Here is a 23,383-nt window from a genome sequence, read left to right on the forward strand (position 1 = left end):
CCCCACCCTGGGGGGGGGCCGGGCTCTGGAGAGGGGACACCTCCCCACACTCCCTCCCCCCCCCCACTGAGGCCCGGGCCCCTGCCAACCCCAACTCTGGGAGGGGACTTCTTTTTCTAAAACACAGAACTCAGCCCAGCCAGGCCCCCTTCCTGGAGGCCAGCCCCTCACCCCAGGGGAGGGCGCCTGGGGTCTCCCGTGTCCCTGGGGGGCAGGGGCAGGGGCAGGGGCAGGGGCCGTGGGGATGGGGGCTCAGCCCCTCCAGCCCTCCCTTCATCTTATTTATTCGGAAGGTTTCAAATCAGAGTCCGTGTTGGAGGTGATAAAGAACTGTAAGAAAAAAAAAAAAAAAAAGACAAAAAAAAAAGACACACACAAACCCAAAACCCAACAAGAACACTTTGCGTTGCGTTTAGACTATTTATTACCGGGATTACAGGCCTGGCCGCGGTAACAGACTTTTACATGGAATTGTTTAATTATTTGTACTTTTCATGCCAGAAAATAAAAGTTCAGAATCTTACAGCCTTGGGTGTCTGTGCCGGCGTGCAGGGAGCGTTGGAGGGTGTGCCATGGGCCCTGGCTGTGTGGCCGTGTGCAAGCCACTGCCCCTCTCTGGCCCTGGGTCTCATCTGGAGCCTCTTGGTCTCCCCAGAGCACACGAGACTCAAGGAAGGTGGGAGGCTGGCGCAGGCGGAAACCCAGATGGAAGGGGTCCAGGGTCCCTCTGTTCTTTGGTGCCAGACATCTTAGGTGTGAACCATCCAGGTGTGAATCACCTCAGGTGTGACTTGGGGGCCTGATGAAGCCCCACCTGTGGAGCCAGCCTGAAGGTGGAGGAGGCCCTCACAGGATCTGCTCCCCTGGGTTGCACCCTCTGCCCACCCACGGCCTATTTCACACCCGAGCAAGGCAAGGCAGACACAGATCAGTGGGGGGGGGATCATGTTTATTGTTTTGAGGTCACAGGTCAAGTGATTTGTCCCCACAGGATGGGAGGCAGATGCCCTGGGCAGGGGTGGGGTGGGGTGGGGGGAGCCACCAAGGTGGGGACCCAGGGAGGGCGAGCTCCCTTATATTCATCTTTGGAGGCGGCTGGGGCCTGGGAATGTGGCTCTGTGCCCCCAGCCCCCGAGAGCAGGACAGAGCCCCCCACGGTTTCTGCGCCCCTGGGGAGGGTGAGGAGACCCAGAGGGACAGCCCTTGGTCCACGGACGGAGGGGTGGGTGGCACCGCCGGAGCTGCTTCCACGCTTTGAGGTTCTGGGGCTGAGGAAAGACCAGATGAGAAAGATGGAGACGGAGGAGACAGGCGGGTCTGCCTGCCTCAGACTCCGCGGGGCCCCCATGGCCGGGCAGGACCCCGCCTCCAGGCCCACCTCTGCGCCGGGCAGGCCTAGAGTTCGTCGTGGTCCCCTTCGGCGGGTACTTCGGGCGGCGGCTCCGGGCAGGCAGCCGGCGTCATCAGCTCCATCAGGTACTCACAGCGACTGGGCTCCGTGGTGCTTGTCACCACCGTCTCCTTCCCGCACAGCAGGCGCACCTGGCCGGGCGGTGGGCAGCCAGGGGCTCAGTGGGCTGGCAGGCGCCGGCGTCCCCCCTCGCCCCCCTGCCCGCTAGGCACTCACGGTGGTGGAGCGGTTGGGGCCCTGCCAGCACCCCGTGCCCTGTTCGTACTTCATGGCGCTGAACTTGTCGTGCTCGGGGCCGGCCCACGAGCCCCAGGTGCTGCAGGAGAGGGGGACTTAGGGGGACCGGCGAGGAAGGTGTGGGGGGAGGGGTGCTGTGGGCAGAGGGCCCGGCCTAAGCCCACTCACCCGAGGTTGGTGGGGGAGCCGCCGAGCTTGGGTTTCTGTGACACCATCTTGAAGGGGCAGAGCCGGTAGATGTACCTGTCACGGGAAGGGGCTGGTGGGCGGGGGCCACGGGACCCCAGCCTCCTGGGTGGCCCCACACATCGGGGGCTCACAGGTATCTTCAACTCCACTGACTGCCTGCACAGCTGCCACCCTCCCAGGCCTCCCCAGCGCCCCGCTCGCCCACCCGCCTGCCCGTAGGGACGCACTCGTTGGTGGCCAGCTCATAGCACTGGCTGTACAAGTAGGCGAACTCCCCGTCAGGGCCAAAATCGAATGAAATCTCCTGCTCCAGGTTCCTGGAAGGGGAGGCCGAGCGGGTCAGGGGAGCCGGGGACGCCCCCGCCCGGCTGGGGACACCGAGGGAAGACCCGCGCCAGGGACGGAGGGACGCGTGCAGGCTGGGCTCCTCGCCCCTGGGGACCCTCCCTGCAGCAGCCACTGCCACCTCCCCACGTTGCCTGGGCGACTCCTGGGTGCCGCCTCCTCTGGGGCCAGCAGCAGGCGGGGTGGGGCAGGGCACCAGGTTACCTGACGGACTCCTCCATCTCCCTCAAGGACCGCTCAGCCTCCTCGAACTTGTTGCGGGCCTCCTGGGCGGCTGGGGGGTGGGGCGGGGCAGGTCAGAGGGGCCCCCACTGCCATCCAGGAAGATGGACATGCCCGCTCCCCCCGGCCCCCTGGCTCTGGGCAAAGACGGTGCCCTGCCAGCTGCAGGGCAGACCCCACCCCGCTGCCCAGGCTCTCAGCTCCCCAGGGAGCGGGCCCAGGGCTCCCAGGGCCCAGCTGGCTCCTGGCCCGCCCGCTGGGGTGGCACAAACAAGTGGCAGCCGTGAGGAGGCGGGAGGGCCCCTGGGGCTGGGGGGTGGCGCTGGCTTCCCCAGGCCCTCACCACCCCCTCCAGGATGCCCAAACCCCCGGCTCGCTCAGGGTCCCTCCTTGGGCCTGGGGTCTGGGCAGGGTCCGCTCCCTCCCCGGCCGGGCCTCACCGTCGATGAAGGCCTGTGTCTGCTCATCATAGGGTGGCATCTTGTCCTCCTCGCCGGGGCTGGCGGTCTGTGGGGGCACCAGTGGGGGCGGGGGCTCCTGGGGGAGGGGCACATCAGCGAGGGACCCCACCCCACCGCGCATCCCCTTCTCCTCCAAACACGCACCTTGGGCTGCTCGCCCTGCCCCTGGGTCTCCTCCTCTTCCTCCTCCTCCTCCTCCTCTTCCGTCTCCTCTTCCTCCTCCTCCTCCTCCTCGTCCTCTGAGGGCGGTGAGGCCACGGGGGGCTGCTCCTCCTTGGGCTCCGGCAGGTCAGGAGCAGAAGGCACTGGCGGCTCGGTGGACAGTGCCTGACGGGCACGTGGGGGATCAGTGCCGTGGACCCAGGGTCCACCCCCAGCCTGGGCTCGAGCCCATCACCCAAGGGGCAGCCTCCATGTCCCCACCCCTTACTGCAGGGAGGGAGGCTCCGACAGCTGGGGGTGGGGGGGCCTCTACAGAGGGAGCCGGGGGCGCCCAGCTGGCCAGGGTGGCCCAGTGCCAGAACTGGAGGCAGCTCCTCTGGGAGGTGCGGCGGGTGGGGCACAGGGCCCCACCCCCGTCCCCTGGCCCGCACTGACCTCGGACCGGTACTTGTCCCGGATGGCAGCCCAGACACGGTCGTAGAAGGCAGTGGAGTCCGTCGGTGCGTCTCCCCCGAGGAGGGCCTGTGCGTGGGTCAGGGCAGTGTCGGAGCGGGGCCTCCACGGGCCCCCTGAGCCCCTGGCTGGCTAGACAGGAGCCTGAGGCCGAGGTGCCAGGCACCAGCGTCCCTGCGGGCCCACAGCCAGGCCGGGTGAGGCACAGTGGCCAGAAGGGGGCAGCATGGGCCTGCAGGACAGAGGTGGGGCTGGAGGGACAGAGACAGAGAGGGAGAAGGAGAACCCAGGACCAGAGCTGCCAGGCCGTCAGAGGGAGGACAGGCCGAGGACGGCCGGGGAGGGATGGACAGAGGGACCAAGGAGCAGGTACCCAGGAGCCAGAGGCCAGCAGGTGAGGAGGGTGAACTGGGGACACACACTTGGGGGAGCAAAAGAGGCATGTGGGTGCGAAACCCGGCTCTGTCCTTACCAGACACTTGTGGCACCTGCATGACCCACCCGGTCCCAAACGGCAGGGAGAAGCCAGCCACCCCAGCAGCCCTGGCCGGGGCCCACGGGGAGCCTTCCGTGGTAGCAGTCCACAGCCGGCCTGTCCCCTGCCCCCCATCCCCAAGGCCACCTGGGGCAATCCTTCTAGAAGTCTTAGGCCAAGGGGCAGGGGGGTACCTGGGCCTCCCCTTCTGACAGTGCCCCGTCCCCATCCGTGTCCAGCTCCGGGTGGGTCTGCAGCTCGGCCGCCGAGACCCTGCAGGGGAGCAGGCAGAGGCTGGAGGGGTGAGGCCCACTGGCTTCCAGCCAGCCGCCCGCTCCCCCCGCCAGGGCCCCCCCAAAACTTGGTGGCAGGAAGGTGGGAGAAGGGGGGCTCTGGGGACCCCCGCCCCCAGGAGGAGCAGGTCCCAGCTGCCCAGTCGCCCGGCTGCTCCCCTCCCAAGGTCTCCACAAACCCTGAAGGGGCTCAAAGGAGGGAGAGAGACAGGGGTGGGGTCAGAAGACCCCTGGACCCTCCCTGTGTCCCCCAAGATCCTGTCTCCTCCCGCCCACCCACTCCCACTTCCTTCCACCCTTAGAACCCAATGCACTGAAACTGCCCTCTGCCTGGCGCCCCCCCCACCCAGCAAAGCCCAAATAGGCATAGTGGCCCGGGCACCACATCCTGTCCCCTACCTGTCACCATCGCTAACTGAGGAATGGCCTGCCCTGCCCATGCTGCCCCCGGGTCCCTCTGAGCACCCTCGGCTCTCACCACCCCACACCTCCCACCGGGTGCCTGCCCAGCCTCCACCAAGCCACGAGCCTGGGGCCAGCCAGCAAGTGCAGGGGCACAGCAGGGTTCAAAGCCAGGGTTGGCTTTCTCCCCAGTGTCCCAGGCCACAGAGGAAGCTTGGGAAAAGCAGTGGGATGGCTTGTCACCTCGCCCACATCCTCCCCCGCAGGGCTGCCCTGCACCCATTCTACACGTGAGTAAGCCGAGCTCACTCAGAAGGGCTTGGGACCAGCTCAGGCCCCCTGGCCAGGAGGGTCCTCTGGCTGGCTTCTGAAGGGGGGGTGGGAGGAGGGACCCCGGCCCACGGCTGCGCGGGCACTCACGTCCCGTCCATGTCGTCGTCCAGCTCCTGGAAGGTGTTGGCCGCCAGCTCCTGCTCGCGCTGGGCCCTGGAGGCGGCCTGCTGCTCTGTGGAGGGGCGGCTCCGTCACCCTCCACCCTGCCCGTGGGTTCCTGCCGCCCCCACCCTGTCTGCCCAAAAACCCCGCGGGGCCCTCTGTTGGGCACGGGGGCCCTAAGTCAGGCCACTGTGGGGACAGACTGGGGGCGGGAGCCAGGCAATGACGAGGCCCAGCCAGGGGAGGGGAGAGGCGGTGGTGAGAAGTGCCCGATTGTGGGGAGATTCTGAAAGGGGCGCTGAGGGGGTCTCATGATGGCTCAGATGCGGGGGTCAAGGTCACTCCTGGGACTTTCAGTTTGAACAAGCAGGGACAGGCAGAGAGCACGTGAGGGGCAGGCAGGGGACCGTGCATTAGATCTGAGAGGCCCCCACGGGAAGAGCAAGCACCTGCCGGGCTCACTCTCCCACCTGAAGGAGACCAGGGGACGGACACTAGGGGCGGGGGTGGCTGGGCAAGGGGGGCCTTCCTGGGGCTCCGGGGGAGGGTCTCAGGCGAAGGGGGCCCACTGCACTGAGGGAACTGATGGTCCTGCCTCTGCCTGCCTTATCCCCACCTAGCCCAGGGGAGGGGAAACAGCCACCAGTGCAGCTCCAATGATTAAGCTCCTACTGTATACCAAGCCTCAGCTCTGCCCTCTAAAACAGGACCAAGTGTGACAAGTGGTGTGTCCTCTGACACATCATGGGTCACCCCAGGAGATCCCACAATGCGCTAGCTGACCCGGCTGACACTGTCACTCTCCCAGATGGAGGTGTGAGGCTCAGCCGGGTGACGAGAGCTGCCCGTCTTCACCCAGCTGTCCATCAGCCTCCGGAGCCCTCGCTCGTCCCTGTCACCCTTTGGGAATCTGGGTCAAAATGTGGTGCGCTGCCTCCGATTCAGCCAACTCCAGACTGAGGACGTGCGCTAAGGGAAACCGGGCGCCAGTCTGCCCAGGCCCATGCACAGGGATGCTTCCCCAAATGAGGGAAAACAGAAGCAAAGATGAGAGGAGTGAATTCATTTCCTGAAACGTGGCCTGGCCACAAAGCACCAAGAACCCAGCACCAAAGGTGAATGATAGAAAAGGAGAAAATGTATGTAACTTAAGTCAGAAAGGGCCAACCCTCTAATACATAATGTGCACTTAGAAATGATGAAGATAGCAAACACCTGATAGAAAAAATGGTCACTGGAGAAAATAAATCCTGCAAGGGTCACGCAATGGAACACACAGAGCTGTTAAAGAATTGGTGTCCTGACACACGCTACCACGTGGATGAACCTCAAAAAGTGATGCTCAGTGCAAGAAGGCAGAGAGAAAAGGCCGCATAACGTATGGTCCCATTTATATGAAATGCCCAGAACAGGCAAATCCAGAGAGACAGGAAGCAGATGAGTGGGCGCCAGGGGCTGGGGGAGGGTGCACGGGGATAGACGGCTTAATGGGCATGGGATTCCCTTTTCGGGGGATGGGAACGTTCTGGAACTAGACAGTGGTGCTGGCAACACGACACTGTGGATGTACTTAATGCTACTGAATTGTACGCTTTAAAATGGCTGAAATGGTAACTTGTATATGTTATAGACATTTTATCACAGTAAGAGAGAAATTAAAGATCGAAAATTAAAAAGGAAACCAAGTACCCACTGATACAGCACCACAGCCATACAGCATATAGGCCAGTGCCGTCGTCCAATAGAACTTTCCACAACGATGGACACGGTCTACACCTGTGCTGTCCAAAAGGACAGCCACCGGCTACACGTGGCCACTGAAATGGCCACAGAGCTGGTGAGAGCTGCGTCTCTGTCTGGGACAGGCAGGAAAATCTAAAAGCTTTCAGATCTCTTGCATAGAGGTTACCCTGGAGAAAAAGACTCTCCCTACTTTATTACTTTCTAGACATTTATAAAAAAAAATCTTTTTCACAGAGAACACGGAAATCAGACGGAATATTTAAAATCGGATGAAAACCGGGAAGAAATGGAGCAGAGGACTCCCAGTCTTCTTTCAAGGCCCCAAGTCACACCCTACGTCTCTTGTGCCCCTGATGATCTGGCCTGGGGACTCAAACCACCCTTGAAAGTCTGAGCTGGGTGACCCTAAGGTCTTGGCCCTGGATGGGTCTGATCTGGGCACTATCTACTCACTCCAAAACTCAGGAGGGGAGAGCACAGCAGGAAGACGGGACCCGGGGAAGGGGGGCAATCCTTTCCAGCAAAACCCCCACTGGTCTACAATGCACCTCCTCCATCCCCCTTGGGGCCTGCCAGAGTTGATCCCACCTCCTGCCTCTAGGGATGGGCATGTGACCCAGGCCTGGCCAATCAGAGTGTGCACTGTACCCCCTCGCCGCAGGGATTAGTTCATGGATGGCCACATGACCTGGGACGAGCCAATGGGAGCCTTCCCTGGGACTTGTGCTGAGGCTCATGGGAAAGTGGTACCCTCTACCCACTGGGGCTGCTGAGCCAGGAAAGAAGCTGGGCTGCCTGGGGTCGTGCTGGCACAGGTGGGCAGAGCCTACCCAGGAAGGAAGCCCAGAGAGGAGCCAGAGCCCAGAGGTGGAGGGAGGACTCCTGCAGGGCACTGTGCAAGGCAGGAACAGACGGGTGACTTGAGCCTGTGGTTAAGGGACCAGGTGTGCAACAGGAGACAGCTACGCATCAATCTAGCTTTGCTGTGTGATACTGGGCAATCAGTGGCCTCTCTGGCCTCAGTTTCAACTGTGAAATGGGGTTATGTCCGGGTGCACTTCATGGGGAAAGGGAAGGGTGATAAGATGATGCAGATGAAACAACTTCCTGGTGCTCTGGAAGGCCCACAGTCAGTGTGGAAGAAACTACCAGTCTTTTTTTTTCTTTTCTTTTTTTGGTGGGGAAGATTGGCCCTGAGGTAACATCTATTGCCAATCTTCCCTTTTTTCCCCCCTTTCCCCAAAGCCCCAGAACATAACTGTATATCGTAGGTCCTTCTAGCCCTTTCTATGTGGGACCCCGCCACAGCATGACTTGATGAGCAGTGCGTAGGTCCATGCCCAGGATCTGAACTGGCAAACTCCAGGCTGCCGAAGCAGAGCACATAAACTTAACCACTATGCTACTGGGCCAGCCCCCGCTACCGATGTCTTTATCAGGGGTTGACAAACTTCTTCTGTGAAAGGTCCCATGATAAATATTTGGGGCTTTGCAGGCCATAAGGTCTCTGTTGGAATCACTCAACTCTACAGTTGTATCACAAAAGCAGCCATAAACCATTATCTAAAAAATGGGCATGACTGTGTCAATAAAACTTTATTGATAAAGCAGATGGCGGGCCAGATCAGACCTGTGGGCTGCAGTTGGCTCAAGGGCCATAGTTTACCAACCCCTGGTCTCTGTGTTTGTTTAATTCTAGCAGCCTCAGGAGGCTGGCTGTCACTCAGAGGAGCGAAGGAAGCTTGGGGCATGAGGGGGTGACCTGGAGAGCCTGGGGTCCCTGTGGGACATCTACAGGCAGGTACATTCAGGTACAGCTGGGGTTCCAGGCAGGGAACCAAAGAAGAAAGAAGACAGAGATCAGGGTCCCAGCCCCAAAGAGGCCGCCCAGTGGGGTCTTGGGCCCACTGAGCAGATGGATCAGAGTGGGGGCCACCAGGAGAAAGGGCAGGAAGACCCCTGCATGGGGCAGTGGCTTCCACAAAGGACGTGGAGAAAAAGTTCACAGACCTAAGAAAGGGGCCGGGGGAAATCCAGGCCTCAGAAACCCAGCGAACAAGGAGGGTCAGGACGTCGGGCTCCACCAGCACAGAGAAGAGGCTGCCCCGCAGCCCAGCCCTGGAGGGGAAGGCGGAGCTTGGGGGCAGCCGTTCCAGACTGAGAAGCTCTCTGCTCACCTGCCCCAGGCCCGGGGAGGGCGGGCATAGCCAGCTGCAGTCGGCCTTCAGCCGGCATCCAGCATGTGCCCACCTCTCTCCACCTCCACGGCTCCCACCCCAGTCCCAGCCTCCTCCTCTGTTGCCTGGACCAGTGCAGGGAGCTCCTCTCTGGTTTCCCAGCTCCTGTTCCTCCTCTGCTAGAATCCTCTATGGCTCCCACCTTACACAGAGCAAAAGCCCAAGTCCACCCCGTGGTCCCTAAGGCCCTGCACGGCCTGCCCCATGGGCACCCACTCTAGTCTGCCCACCCCAACTCTCCTCGCTCACTCCCTCCAGCCCCATGGCCTCCTTGCTGGTCCTTAAAAACCAGGTGTGCGGCTGCCTCAGGGCCTTTGCACCTGTCCCTTCTCCCTGGCTCGCTCACTCCCTCCCTCCCTCTGCAGGCAGGGGGCTTTCTCCATCTTGTTCAGTGCTGTATTGGTGGCACCTGGGGTGTGCCTGGCACACCCCAGGTGCTCATCGGTGAATGACTTAATTACTGGTTATGAGAAATCAGGGAGAGCCAGTTGGCAGAGGGAGGGAGGGAAGGAAGGATGCAGAAGTCCAGAGAGATGGAGGAGATCAATAGTGTAGCCTTGAGGGAGCTGCCCAGTCCTGGTTACCAGCCAGGCAAGCAGCTGGGGGCCACACCTCCAATGCTCCCAGCAACGCTATGTACCTTAACTAGTGTGGAGTGGGTTTCCGCCGACATCCCCTTCCTCTGCTGCTGCCACGGCATGTCCCCCCACGCAGCAGACTGGGAACGAGGACTGAGGTTTCAGATTCCCCATGAGAGCTGATCTCCCAACAGCCAGAAAATGCTGGACACAGCGTATAACACCATTTTAAAACCAGGCAGGGGCTGGCCCAGTGGTGTGGTGGTAAAGTGTGCACGCTCCACTTCGGTAGCCTAGGGTTTGGGGGTTCAGATCCTGGACGCGGACCTACACACTGCTCATCAAGCCATGCTGAGGTGGTGTCCCACACAGAAGAACCAGAAGGACCTACAACTAGGATATACAACTATGTACTGGGGCTTTGGGGAGGAAAAAAAGAAGATTGGCAACAGATGTTAGCTCAGGGCCAATCTTCCTCACCAAAAACCATACCTTTAAAAAAAAAGAAAAGCAACCAAGGCAACAGGAATTGTGGGGGCAAAGAGGAACTCAGGAAGGAAAGAGAGCAGAAGCTGCCTTTGCCCAGAGGGACTTGGCCGATCCTGGCAAATGTGGATGAGAACTTGAGAGGCAAGAGAGATAGAAATTGAAGTCCCAGGTAGGGGCATTCATAACAGACCCTCCCCAGTAACTAAGCCAGGACCCCCAGTGGCGATCCCCACAGGGACAGGCTGGACCAGAAATCGCCCAGCCTCTGCTTGGATCTCACGCTACCCGAGAGGCTGGAGGAACCTCAGCCTGAATTTGGATTTGGGGGATCCCCAAATGGTAGTGCTGCCACACGCTGGCAGAAAGAAAGGCCCCTCCTCTCGAGAGAAGGACGTCTCGTCCTAGGCTGCCAATCATTCCTATAAATGACTGTCACATACGATGACCGACACACACTCGAAGATAACAAGGCACCCGAGAGCTGAGGCATCACAATCAAAAGTTGGTGGAATATCAAATCATTATGTCATATACCTGAAATTAATAAATGTTGTATGTGAACTACAAAAAAAAAAAGTTGGCGGAGACAACAGACAACAGATAACGGGCAAGCGTCTCCTGGGCCCATGCTCTTTCCGGCCAGGAGCCAAGGGTGAGGGATGGCCAGCCCACCACGTACCTTCCCACAGCTTCCGGTGCTGGTCCTTGGCCTCCTTCTCTGGCTTCTCGGCCTCCTCCTTCACCGTCCGCAGCATCTCTACCTGGTCCTCCAGGGATTTCTTTCCGTCCTGTAGCTCAGTGAGCTTTTTCTGGGTGGGCAGAAAGCAAAGGGCCAGCTCTCCCTCTGTTCTGTCCCCTCCCCACCTCTACTCCACAGGGTGGCTATGGGATTGTCCAGAACACACACCTCCCTGGGTGTCCCCCTGGCTGTGGTTCCCCACAGCCCACTGGAGGGAAACCCAAACCCCTCCACGTAGCCCCCCAGGCCCAGAGTGACCAGGCCCTGCCCACCTCCCCAGCCCCATGTGCCCTATCACTCTCTTAAACTCCAGGATCCAACTGCCCTCACATTCAGACCCCCAACACTCTCTGCCCCCAGTTCTTCACACATGCTTTCCTTCTCTCTGGAACACTCTGCCTGGCTAACTCTGAATTACCCGAAAGATTTTAGTTTTCATACAGGCCTCCTCCTCCAGGAAGTCTTCCCTGCTTCTTGCCACCAAGACGGGCAGGGGGAGGTGGACTGGGCAAGAGTCTCCTGTAGGCCTCACAGCCCCAAATGTCCCTTTTCTCAAAAGCCCTGGGTGTCACTTTGTCTCTCTGTCCCTCACGCTAGAAGATGTGCCCTTGAGGTAGTTCCAGGGCCCCTTCCAGCCTCATGCCCAGCGCATGGCACATCCTCGGGCTCTATGGATAATTCAGGAAGGAACGAGTGTGTTGGGCAGGCTCCAGCCTAGGGATGCAACCCCAGGCTGTAGGGTCTTAGGCCCAGCCCCCACTGGATCACTTTCCTTCCAAGACTGTGGCTGCCACCTCAGCCTGGCCTGCTTCCAGAATCCTTCTAGCTCTCACGAGGGCAAAGGTCACTTGAAGCAAACCTTACCACATGCGCCACCCCCCCCCCCCATGCTATCCTCTGAATTCAGGAAAGACCTCGCTCACTACCTTCCAAACCCAGGAGGGGCCCCCCTGCCCTGGAAGTTCGGAACAGACCTCAGTAGCCAGGCCATGGGGGTGGAAGAGAAAGACCTGGAACCTTCCCTGGGCAGAAAAACAGCTGGAGCCCTTGCTCAGTGGCTCAGGCAGGAGCCCAGGGGCAGCTCAGAGGACTCTGACCCATCAGACAGCCAAGGGGGCAGCAAGCAGGGGTGGGGTGAGGGAGAGACACACCCCTGGGGACACATACTCCTCCACCCCTCCCCCACTCGCTGCACCTGGCACTGTCCTGAGTCCTCCCCCAGGACCAGGAAGTCACACAGTCATGGGCCCCAGCTTCCAGACAACAGAACGGCAGAACTGGGATGCGTCCCTCTCATTCTAGAAGGGAGCAGATCTCCTCTGAGCCTACTTCAGTCTGCTCTGGTCGACAGCCATGCTGGTGACAGCTTTCCCCAAAACTAAACGCCCAGTGGACAAATGAGTAAACTGAGGCACAGATAGTCACTGGCCCCGGGACACCACTGGCAAGAAGCAAACGTGAACCCAGCCAGGCCTCGCCAGCCCCGTCCTCCAGATGGTCCTGGGTCAGCCCCCGGACCCCTCACCTGCTTCTCCTCCCGGGCCTTCTTCCAGTCCTCAATAAGGATCTTCTTCAGGCGGAAGCCCTCGCGGGTAACCTCTGCCATCTGCTGTAGGGTCTCTCTCTCCTTCTGGCCCTTCTCTCTGGGGGGACACACAGGAACCACCAGCGGGCACTGAGGGCCCCCCAGGTCTGCCTCCTCCAGGAGGGCTCGACTCACCTGTTCCCACCACCCCTCGCACTGGGAGAGATAAAGAGCACTTCCTCCCGGCCACCTCCCCGCCGCTCTCTTGGTCTCAGAGCCCCTCATCGCTGTCCTCAGGAGGAGGGACAGCGGGCAGGTTTCTCCCATCCTCGGGGTCAAGGGAGGGACTCGGGAATGCTGGGATATGGGGCTGGAAGTCGGCTCCCAAGAAAGAAAAGAGAGACAAGTAGAGAAGTCAAGACCCACAGACAACAAGGCAATCGGGCCAGTAAGTGTGTCATGCTTGAGCCACTCTCTACTTAAAAGATCTCAGATCTGGAGAGTTTCCCCAAGTATGGCGATTTTTTGCTTCTTTGCAAACAAATCTGGCCCTACCACCGGCCATCAACTCACAGGAGTCGAGGGCAGCTGTGCCTTTAGATGCCACAGTTCCCACCACTCCCTACTGCCTCCTACTCAGCCCATTTCTGTTTAGATGGCCTGCCTGTGCGCGTTTCAGTTCTCAGGTCCTGTAGCAAAGCATAGCAATGAAAAGCACAGAGTATCGAGTTTGACCAACCTGAATTCGAGTCCCCGCTCTGATAGCTCCGAGCTATGCGAGCCTGGGGAAGTCACTTTCCTGGCTAAACTTGAGTTTGCTCAGCTACTGAATAGGGAAACAACTACACCTGTTTCCGAAGGGATACTGGTGCCGCAGCGTTCATAAGGTGCCTAGCACAGAGCGAGGACTTGATAGACAAAAGCAGAAAAGAGAGGGGGCCTGACTGACCGCGAAGGGCAAGGCCAGGTCCTGGGGTCGGTGTCCCCACGTACTTGCAAGTGTTCTCACAGACGATCCCGCTGTTGTACTCGTCTGTGCCATCACAGCAGTCTGAGGGCAGAAGGGGGCGCGCGATCAGACCCGGAGGTCCCTCCTCCCTCTCCCCACCACCTGTTTCCCCAAGCGCGGGCGCCATCGCATTCACCACAGACTCCGTCGTTGACCCATCTGGAGGAGATGTACAGGGGCTTGTAGCCAGCGTTAGCACAGTGGAAGCTGCCGTTGGGACAGGCGGCCGTGCCTGTGAGGAAGAAGGGAGGGAGGCAGTGTGTGCTCAGGACATGGCTGCAAACTCGGGACCCGAAACAGAAACTTCCAGAGCTCCCTCCTGCCTGTCCCCATCGAGGCCCTACGAACAGGGACCCACCAGCTCCTCCCTCCCCGGCCTTCACCTCTGTTTCTGTCTCCCTTTCAGCCCCACATCCTCTCCCACCTCCAGGTGTTGGCACATGCTGGCCCCTCCATTGGCAGCACCCCTCGATTGGCGGAGACCTCACCTCCCGACTCCCAGGCTGGGTGGGGGTCTCTCTGGGCTCCCACAGTGCTTGCGACTCTCCTCACCAACCCACCCATCACTCACTTCTGTGCCTGCTTCCCCCGACTCCAAAGGGAGCCACGTGAGGGCAGGACCTGGCACTCACCAGGTGCTCGAGAAATGTACCATGAATGAATGAATGAATGAATGAACGGAGAAAAAGCTCACCTGGCTCGTCGGAGCCATCCTTACAGTCACAGTAGTCATCGTTGACCTGATCAAAAGGGATAGTGGCCGAGCCATCCAGGCAAGTGAAAGGCTTGGTCTCGTCGTAGAAGTGATGGTCTGGGCAGGGGGACAAGGGGCCCAGGTCATTCTCCAACGAATGGCACCTCTGCCCCCACCCACCAGCTGAGCATTGGCATCTTCCCTACCCAGAGGCGGGGAAACTGAGGCAGAAGGCTGTAAGTGCCTGTCCTGGGTGCCAAAGTCGGGCCCGCCCACACCCCAGTCCCACCTCGGCGGACTCACAGGTGAGGGAGACGCCCCGGGGCCGCTTGACCTCCACGGCCCAGCACACGGGCAGCAGCAGCAGCAACAGTAACATCTCGCCCGAGGCTCGGAGGCCGGAAACGGGTTCGGTGGGAGGAAGCAGGTGCGGGGAGAAACGCTGGGCCCCCACGCTGCGGCGAGAAGGGGCGCCAATCAGGGCAAAGGGCTACTTCCAGCCAAAGGAAGGCACCTCTTCCTCCTTCGCTTCCGGGCAATCAGGGCTCACTCTGCTTCCCATTTGGGGAGGGGTCTCCCCAATCCTGCCCAGTGGAGGGGAGTCCCACTCTGCTCCTATCAACGGCGGGGATCTCAAAAGCTCCGCTCCCTATGGGGGTGACCCAGCCAATTCCCGCCAATAGGCCGAAGGGGTTAACAGTCTCCCCCTCTCCCGACGCACACCCTCCGGCTGCCCGCCATAGGAAAGTGGGACGCCCTCCCACCCGTTAGTTCATCACCTACACGCGGCCGGGGCAAAGGTCAAGATCCACCGCGCCCCCCCGGCCCAGCAGCAATCGGTGCCTCCTGCAGACAGAAAGCGGAACTGTGTGGATGCGTCACTTCCGGCACCGCGCTGCGCGCCCGGAACGGCGGGCCAGGGACGCCATGTTGGGAGTGGCGAGTAGAGTGGTGCAGGAAGCGGGGCGGCCATCTTGGATGGGACTGTGAAGCCTTACACGGATAGTTCTGAAGGTTCGCGCTTAATGGCGGCGCAAGGGGCCTCCATCTTGGGAGTGGCGAGTTCTGCATCCAGAAAAGAAAGTTCCTGAAAAATGCCCCCAAACCCCCGGCGGGGTGGGGGAGGAAATGGGATGGATGGCCACGTGAGCCAAAGTACCCTCTCCCGCACCATCCTGCTGAGCGGTCTGCTCCGCCCCCTGTTGGGACCGCCCACCCTCGCAGGGTCAGCCAATGAGAGCGGTGGTGTGGAACGCGGGAGGTTGCCATCGGAGCGCTGGAGGGAGGCGGGGGAGGAGGTTACCTAGCAACCGGGAGATGCTGCGAGGCCCCGCCAAGCGGTCGGAAAGTGCATTCTCGGAGTCCGAGGAACCCGAGCTGACGGATCCCGGACAGGGGCTATTCCTAGTCGCCCCTGTAACTCCCAGGGGCCCTCGGCCCCAACCCAATCATGACGTCTCCTCTGTGCTGGGCGGCCTCTGCCAACGTCCAACCTGTTCAGGACCAGGTTGCAACCACCTCCAAGGTCAAGGGGAGTCAGGCTCAGGCCAACCAACGTCACCCCCGAGGCAAGAGTGCGGCACAGGCCTGGCCCCCACTCCATTCCAAGTCGAGATCCCTCCACGCCATCGGAGGGAAGGCCGCTGTGCAGATGCAGGTGGCTGAGTTACAAAGGAAGATACAACTGTTAGGTAAGATGGCTCCAGAGGGCAAGGAAGGGTCAAGAATCAAGAGTGCCCCCCAGCCCGTTGACCACACAAAGTGTAACAAGGGCGTTTCACCGGCATTCATCCAGGTGGCCAGTTTCTGGAGGCAAAGAGTCCTACTTGTTCATGGTTTTCCTCATCTCTCATAAAACTTTTTCTGGGCTCAGAACCAACTGGACTGTATTTCCTACTTTTGTGTAGTTTCAAGTCTTCTCCCGTGCATGGCGTGGTGAAGAACATAGATTCTGGAGCCAGATTTTCGGGATTCAAACTGCCCTGGACCTGCTCCTGCGTATACTAATTGTTTGATCTTGGGGAATTAAGAGTAACCTAATTATTCTGTTTCTCCATCCATAAAATGGGGATAGTAACAGTATTACCCCATAGGAAGCTGAAATGTGTCAAGGGCTTAGAACAGTGCCTGGCACATGGTCAAGCAATATAAAGTGTAAAGCAGTGGTTCTCAATGGAAGAGTGCTTTTTTGTTCCCCAGGGGACATTTGGCAATGTCTGAAGACATTTTTGGTTGTCACATTGTCAAGGGAGTGCTACTGGCTTCTAGTGGGTAGAGGCCAGAGATGCTGCTCAGCATTCGACAATGCCCAGAACAGCTTACCACAGCAAATAATTATCCATCCTAAATGTCAGTCATGCCAAGGTTGAGAAATCCTGATGTGAACCATTATTATTATTGTTGTTTTATTATTATTAGGAGGTAATCTTGCATAGTGGTTGAGAGTATGGGCTCAGGAGTCAGACTGCTTATGGCCTCAAACATTCTAATAAGCCCGAGCCTCAGTCTTCTCATCCGTAAAATGGGTATGACATGGATCTGGATATGCACCTATTGGCATTTGGTATTTGATACCTGGAAAATTCTTGGTCCAGCATCCAACACAAAATAAATGCTCAAAGTGAAGTATTGTTAGAATATTAAGTTGATGATTACCAAAAGGCCTTTCCTCTGGGAAGTCCCTCCCTCCTCCGGTGACACTCTGCTTGGTCATCTGCCAGAGGGTGACCGGAAAGCCTTTTATGAGAGCACCCAGTGGAACATGAAGAAGAATCAGGAGACCATCAACCAGCTGCGCGATGAGATCAGGGTGCTGCAGCTACAGCTGACGGACCTGCTCCAGGTGAGGGTGCAGAGGCAGGGAAGAGGTTCCACGGGACGGGGGCAGCATCCCGGGGGCAGGACGCCACCTCGAGTAGAGGTGGCCTGAGTGAGTGCGGACTGAGCCCTTCTCGTTGCAGGGAGATGAGAAATTGGTCCAGGCAGTGATTCGGGGGTGGAAGTCAGAGAAGCCGTACCTGAAGAACAAGACAGGCCAGGTTTGCTGTGTCCCCACTCCACTGACCATCCCCCTTCATTTCCAGTGGGGGGAGGTCCCCTTCCCACTGGACTCCCTGCCTCCCGTCTCACTCTCTCCAATCCGTTCTCCACATCAGCTGCCATTCATTTATTCACTCAATTAATCTTTATCACGCACTGATGGTGTGCCTGGCATGGTATGAGATGATGGGGACCATGCAGTGAAAAAACAAAGTCCCCTCATATCGTAGTGGAGAAAACAGACCAAACCCCCTACAAACAACAAATATAGAAACAAAGTGATTTCCAGTAGTGACAAGAAAAACAAGTAAAATAAAACAGAATGACTTACTATAGATGTATGGGGACAGGGGTTTGCACTTAGATTGGTGGTGGGGGACAGCAAAGATGCCTCTCTCTAAGAAGGTGATATTTGAGCTGAGAATGGAACAGGCAGGAGATGATCTGAGGAGAAGCACCCCAGACAGATGGAACAGCAAGTGCAAAGTCCCTGGGGTAGGAAGGAGCATAGAGTGTTAGAGACACGGAGAAGCTAGTGTGGTGGGATGGGGGTGAGTGAGGGGGTTCCGTAGGAGGTGAGGTCAGGGAGGCCAGCAAGGGCTGAATCTTGCAGCAGGCTTTGCTGGCCACGATGAAGGGTGTGGATTTTGTACTAAGAATCTGAGAAGTGGAAAATGGACTGTGAGGAAGCAAGAGTGGGAGCCCGGAGGAGGTCATCCAGGTGAAAGATGGTGTTGGCCGCACCGAAAAGTGGTAGAAGAATGAAGAAAGAGGTATCTCCGGGGGAACCTTTGAAATAGAGCAGAGGATTGCTAAGAAATTGGATGTAGGCAGGAGAGGAAAAGAGAAGATGACAACGACATCAAGGTTTTGGACTTGACCCCTGGGAGGATGGAGCTGCCAGGAGCTGAGATGGGGAATATTCCAGAAGGGCAGGTTTGGGGAAGGATCAAGTGCTCAATTTTGGACACCATGGCTTGGAGGTGCTTATGGAGACATCTGGAAGGCAAATAAATGGATATGGCCGTGGCGATGAGCCTGCCCTTGCTCGCCTCCCTCCAGCAGGCCCTGGAGTACCTGGACCACCGGGTGAGCGAGAAGGTGAAGCAGCTGAACGCTCTGCGGCACCAGCTGGGGCTGCGGCAGAAGTGGCTGGAGGAGCTGCAGCTGCAGCACAGCCTGCGCGAGCTGGAGATGGCCGAGGTGCAAGACAGCAACACGGAGGTGGCCAAGGTGGCGCCAGCGAGGTGTGGGGGCGCTCGGTCCTGGGGGAGGGATTGCAGGGGGAGAGGACTCAGCCCAGCCTGGCGTCCCTCTAGACCATGCGGAACCTGGAGAACCGCCTGGAGAAGGCCCGGATGAAGGCAGAGGAGGCGGAGCACATCACCAGCGTGTACCTGCAGCTCAAGGCCTATCTCCAGGTAGGGCCCAGGACAGCTTGCGGGGCGGGGAGGCAAGTGGGAGGGGCAGCCAGGCCAGGGACGGAGGTCACAGGCCTGCCCCACCTCCCACGTCCCAGGAGGAGAGCCTTCACTTGGAGAACCGGCTGGACTCCGTGGAGGCCGAGGTGGTGAGGACCAAACACGAGGTGGAGGAACTGCAGGTGGTGAATCAAGAGGCGCTCAACGCCAGGGACATCGCCAAGGTGCCAGCCCGCCGGTCCCTGGGGGTCCTGCCCAGCCACCCTGGTCCCCTGGCCCCAGAATCTGAACCCTAGCTGTCCCCGAGCCCCGCCCATCTATCTCCCAGGATCCTACAGCCTGGCCCAGCTGCCCAGAGTTGGGCCCGCGGCTCCGGCCCTGAGCCACGGTAGGTGCCAGCCAGCCCCGCTGTTCCCCTGCCCGCCCGCCCTTCAGAACCAGCTGCAGTCTCTGGAGGAGACAGTGTTCCGAGAACGCAGGAAGCGCGAGCGCAACTTAACTGAGTGCAAGAAGCGAGCGGAGGAGAAGAAACTGCAGAACGAGCGCATGGAGCGCAAGGTGGGCACCCAGGGGTGAGGGGCCCCAGCTGTGCCCCGCGGGGTCCTGGCCACGCCCCCACGTTGGCACGCATCTTAGACCCTGCCGCACCCCTGACTTTTCTCCTGACTCCGCCTCCACCGTCTCTGGATGCCAAGGTGCCTCCCACTTCCCTGACCCCGCCCCCCATCTGACCGTCCTACTGGAGGAGTCTCCAGCCCTCCTCTTACTCACTGGTTGGTCCGCATCCTTCCGCACCTGACTCAGCCCCGCCCCCATCCGCATCTGACCCCGCCTATAGCCCGCCCCTAACCCGTAGGCCCCGCCCCTCTCTGTTGACCCCGCCCCTCTGCGCTGCCTGTGAGGCCGAGCAGCCTTGATTCCTGATTCCTGATTCCTGACTCCTGCCTGGGTGCCTGTCCCTGGCCCCAAGCCTTTGCCCCGGCTCCCAGGCCAGGCCCCACCCCCTCCTCGACCCCCCTCCCGCTACCCCTCCCTGGCCTCCGTCTTAAGCCCTTATCCCGGAGCTGACCTCCTGACCTCAACCCACGAGCAGACCCAGCGCGAGCACGTGCTGCTGCAGTCGGAAGATGTGACCCACGACAGCCTGCACGTCAAGCAGCAGGAGCTGCTGCAGCGCTGGAGCATGTACCAGATGGAGGTGCTCTTCGGCAAGGTCAAGGACGCCACCGGCGTGGCCGAAACGCACGTGAGTGCTGCCCGCAGCCCTCTCCGCTCCAGACGCGCGCGAGCCGCCCGCCCCGAAGCCAACACATCCAGCCTCCCCTTTCTCCCAGGTTGGCTCCTCAGCACACAAACCTACGCTCTTCTTAAAAGACAGCTCCTCCCACCCAAAACCTCCTCCAGATACTGCCCCGTTTCTCTGCTGCCCCTCCCAGCAAAACCCACGCGCGCTGTCTACACTCGCCACCATTCTCTCTCCTGTTCGCTCTGACGCGGGCACTGACTTCTTTGGCAGTGAGCTGTACCAGAACCGGGAGTTTTGTCTGTCCTCTCCTGTGTCTCCAGCGCCTGTAACATGGCCTGGGGCCCAGGAGACTGTCCCGTGCCACCCTCAGACTCTGGCAAGCTGGACCTCTGCCTTGCAGCGTTTTCCTAGACATTTTCTAAGACCCTTGTGTCCTCCGCTTGCAAACACTGATCCCACTGGACTCTAGTCCAGTTTCTCCCCTTTGGGACTCCCCAACCTGTGACCTCTCCCATGGGTGGCGCTGGGGACTTCTGGGTCTCGGACCTACGTGGTCATCTGGGACACTGGGGCTGGGCGCCTTTCCAGAAATAGGCCCGGTGGGCGGATCACTCACGGGATTGGGCGAGATTCACTGCCAGAATGTCGCTGGCACGTTCGTTCTGGAAAGCAGCGATGCCTCCTGGTACCTTGCCCCGCAAGCTGATGTTGGCTCATTCACATTCCTTATATAGACAAGGAAGGGCCCGCAAAAATGGTTTGTCGGGACTGCAGACCTTTGAGGCATCCCAGAGTCCCTAAACATCGCTGGGCCGAAGCCACCAGCTTAGGCCACCTGTCTTGTGTGCCCGGGGGAAGGGGAAGACGAGGCGTGCACCCGTGCCTCGCCAGGCCCCGGCTCTGACTGAGGCTGGGTGGCCCGCAGGCGGTGGTGCGGCGGTTTCTGGCGCAAGGTGAAACCTTCACGCAGTTGGAGACGCTCAAGAGCGAAAATGAGCAAACGCTGATGAGGCTGAAGCAAGAGAAGCAGCGGCTGCAGCGGGAGCTCGAAGACCTCAAGTACTCAGGGGAGGCCACGCTGGTGAGGTGAGGCCCGGGTGAGGCCCGAGGGCGAGAGTGGGGGTTGCGGGGTGGGTGGCGCTCCCACGGCGGCCTCCCCACTCCCTGCAGCGAGCAGAAGCTGCTAGCCGAGTTGCAGGGGCGCCTCCAGGCGGAGGAGCAGCGGCGCACGGAGGCCCGAGAGCAGCTGGAGCGTGCGCTGCGGGCGATGCAGACCACCAGGGAGGGCCTGGAGCACCTGGCAGGCAAGCTGCACCAGGTCTCAGTGGCTGGCCCCGCCCGGGAGGGAGCCCCACCCCCAACTTCCCAGGACCCAAGAGGAGGCGCAGCCACCCAGGTGAGGTTCCCACCTTGTAGCCCATTCAAGGGAACCCACGCCGGGGCATCAGAGGCCTGCCTGCAGGGGAAGCCCCAACCCACGTCCCTAGGGGAACCCCATTATCCTGTCCCGTGGGAAGGTCCCGCCTTGCCCCCTCTAAAACCTCAGAGACTCCCCTCCAATCTTGGAGCGGCCCGAGACAGAAGCCCCACCCATCCCGCAGCAGAGTCCCATTTCTTCAGAAGCCCGTCCCCCCAAAGGCTTCTCTCGAGTTATTATCCCCCCCACGAAAAGACTTCCTCCCATCGCTGCTCTTAGAGGCTTTGCCCTCATAGGCGTGGCCCCTGCTGGGTGCCCCTCAGCTCAAAGCTCCACCCCCGGGTGGAGTCTGTCCTAGAGGACCCGCCCCTGCTGGGTGCCCCTCAGCCCAAAGCTCCGCCCCCGAGTGGAGTCTGTCCTAGAGGACCCGCCCCTGCTGGGTGCCCCTCAGCTCAAAGCCCCGCCCCCGGGTGGAGCCTGCCCCGGAGGCCCCGCCCCCGGCCGACCTGACTCCGCCCCCGGCCGCAGGAGGCCGGCCGCTCCGCGGGAAGGGAGCTGGACCCCAAGGCGCCTGACTATCTGCAGAACCTGCTGGGCCTCGTGGAGGAGAAGCTGCTGAAGTTGCAGGGGCAACTCCAGAGCCACGAGGTGCCGGAGATGCTGCGCCACATCGCCAACCGCGAGGTGCCCGAGCCGCCAGGACTGAGGCGGAAAACCGAGGAGCCGGGGGCAACCCTCGGAAGACTGGGGGTGGGGGGGCCGGGGGGCCGGGAATGGGCCTCAGGGACAACAGGTGAGGTTTGAGGAGCCAGGGACTAGCCAGGTGAGCTTCCAGAGTGTCCTCTGGATACTATTGGGCCCGGGGGATGAGGGTCTCGAGAGGCCAAGGGGTGGGGCCTAGAGACCAGGGGCGGGTCTCGGGGGAGGACGAGGAGATGGGGCCGGGTATCAGGGTGCGCGCCGAGAAAGGGTGACGCGGACGGGCCCGAGAAAAACTCAGCTGGAGGAGTGGGCAGCCGTGCGTGTGGAGTCAGGTGTATCTCGGAGCGGGATGGGCAGGAGGGGAACTCGGCTTCCTGCAGTCCAGGCCCCGCCCTCACTCTTCTCTCTTGCCCCCTCCCCCCCTCCCCCCCCCGCCCCAGTTCTACTCCAGCCTAGAGGGAAAGCTGCCCTTGTACAACACCCGCATCTCCCTGCCGCTCACCAGGCCCAAGGACAAGTTCTTCGGTCAGTGCGGGCAGGAGAAAGGGGCGGAGCTGGGGGCCCAAGCCGAGCATCCGGAGGTGGTCCGAGGCCGGGCCATGGGCCCAGGTGGGGGTGGGGTGGGGTGGTAAAGGCTAGGAAGAGACACCCGAGCCAGAGGTGGGAACCTGGATCCCCCCCCATCGCCCTTCGCAGACGAAGAGGAGAGTGAGGACGAAGACGACGGCATGGTGACCCGCGCGGCGCTCAAGATGCGTTCCCAGAAATTCATCGAAACCCACAACAGGCGCAATCGCTCGCGGAGGTCCTAGACTCGCCCTGGCGCCCACCTGGCGTCTCCCGGCCCCTGCGGAGTCCTCGAGCCCTCTGGGCCCAGCCGCCGGCCCACCGGCCCCTTCAAGGGCTGAACGCGCCGGCACAAGGGAGCGGAGCGGGCCGGCGGCGCCCGGAGCAGAGACGGAGGCTGGGCCGCTGGACGTTCCCACAGTAAATCTCCCCAGGCGAGTCCGCGCCGGCCTCCGAATCGCGCAATAAAGGTCACCGACCAGCCCCCTGGGTATTCGCCTCTGCTTGATCCGGCTCCGCCCCAAAGACGCTGCCCCTCAAACCCAGCGCCGCAGACCCAGACCCCTCCGACCGGGGCAGTGACGACCGCCATCAGCTGGGGACACATGGGGCTCTCCCTGCCCCTCCAGAGAAATGGGACATACCCCCACCCCTGGGGCGGATCAGCCCTCCCCGTCTAAGGACAGGGGACTGTCAGCCTGGGGACGTAGACCTGTCCCCACTTAGCTGTGCACACTAGCTCCCCCACACCTGGGGACACAGCAAAGAGCCCTCCCCTGGGAGAGAGAGGTGGCCTTGTTCCTGGGCACAGGTTGATACACACCTATAGGGAGAGCTGGAAGCTCTACCCCGGGGGCCTGAGCTGGGCGCGGGGGTCCGCCTGGGGGCATCC

At 60.5% G+C, this 23,383-nt stretch overlaps 2 protein-coding genes and 2 long non-coding RNA genes across 8 annotated transcripts; 2 read left to right on the forward strand and 2 right to left on the reverse strand.

Annotated features, from left to right (window-relative positions):
• Positions 1-932: 932 nt before the first annotated feature.
• Positions 933-15,317, reverse strand: PRKCSH (PRKCSH beta subunit of glucosidase II). Of its 4 annotated transcripts, none has more exons than XM_070623612.1 (18): positions 14,879-15,317; positions 14,403-14,554; positions 14,100-14,216; positions 13,542-13,637; positions 13,390-13,447; positions 12,397-12,514; positions 10,812-10,941; positions 5,071-5,155; positions 4,150-4,228; positions 3,463-3,549; positions 3,010-3,192; positions 2,845-2,911; positions 2,387-2,456; positions 2,065-2,154; positions 1,817-1,891; positions 1,628-1,727; positions 1,379-1,542; positions 933-1,268 (listed from the first exon to the last, which is right to left on the reverse strand). In XM_070623612.1, the coding sequence occupies exons 1-17, from the start codon at positions 15,070-15,072 to the stop codon at positions 1,396-1,398; spliced, it is 1,848 nt and encodes a 615-aa protein (XP_070479713.1). In that variant the 5' UTR covers positions 15,073-15,317; the 3' UTR covers positions 933-1,268; positions 1,379-1,395. The 4 variants fall into 4 exon arrangements, with proteins under 4 accessions (XP_070479713.1, XP_070479712.1, XP_070479714.1 ...); XM_070623611.1 differs by having other exon boundaries at positions 2,845-2,941; XM_070623613.1 differs by having other exon boundaries at positions 2,845-2,941; positions 14,883-15,101.
• On the forward strand, positions 3,717-8,403 carry LOC139083910 (uncharacterized). The gene is made up of 2 exons (XR_011541035.1): positions 3,717-3,874; positions 7,063-8,403. It is a non-coding gene; the product is annotated as an uncharacterized lncRNA (long non-coding RNA).
• Positions 15,071-22,974, forward strand: ODAD3 (outer dynein arm docking complex subunit 3). Of its 2 annotated transcripts, none has more exons than XM_070623616.1 (13): positions 15,071-15,790; positions 16,820-16,941; positions 17,060-17,137; positions 18,201-18,362; positions 18,458-18,559; positions 18,658-18,783; positions 18,995-19,117; positions 19,653-19,805; positions 20,731-20,891; positions 20,976-21,201; positions 21,751-21,906; positions 22,365-22,449; positions 22,621-22,974. In XM_070623616.1, the coding sequence occupies exons 1-13, from the start codon at positions 15,550-15,552 to the stop codon at positions 22,734-22,736; spliced, it is 1,851 nt and encodes a 616-aa protein (XP_070479717.1). In that variant the 5' UTR covers positions 15,071-15,549; the 3' UTR covers positions 22,737-22,974. The 2 variants fall into 2 exon arrangements, with proteins under 2 accessions (XP_070479717.1, XP_070479716.1); XM_070623615.1 differs by having other exon boundaries at positions 15,328-15,790; positions 18,201-18,371.
• Positions 16,712-18,403, reverse strand: LOC139083911 (uncharacterized). The gene is made up of 2 exons (XR_011541036.1): positions 18,216-18,403; positions 16,712-17,116 (listed from the first exon to the last, which is right to left on the reverse strand). It is a non-coding gene; the product is annotated as an uncharacterized lncRNA (long non-coding RNA).
• Positions 22,975-23,383: the final 409 nt, after the last annotated feature.

Source organism: Equus przewalskii, chromosome 6, assembly GCF_037783145.1.
Source record: "Equus przewalskii isolate Varuska chromosome 6, EquPr2, whole genome shotgun sequence".
NCBI classification, from domain to species: domain Eukaryota; kingdom Metazoa; phylum Chordata; class Mammalia; order Perissodactyla; family Equidae; genus Equus; species Equus przewalskii.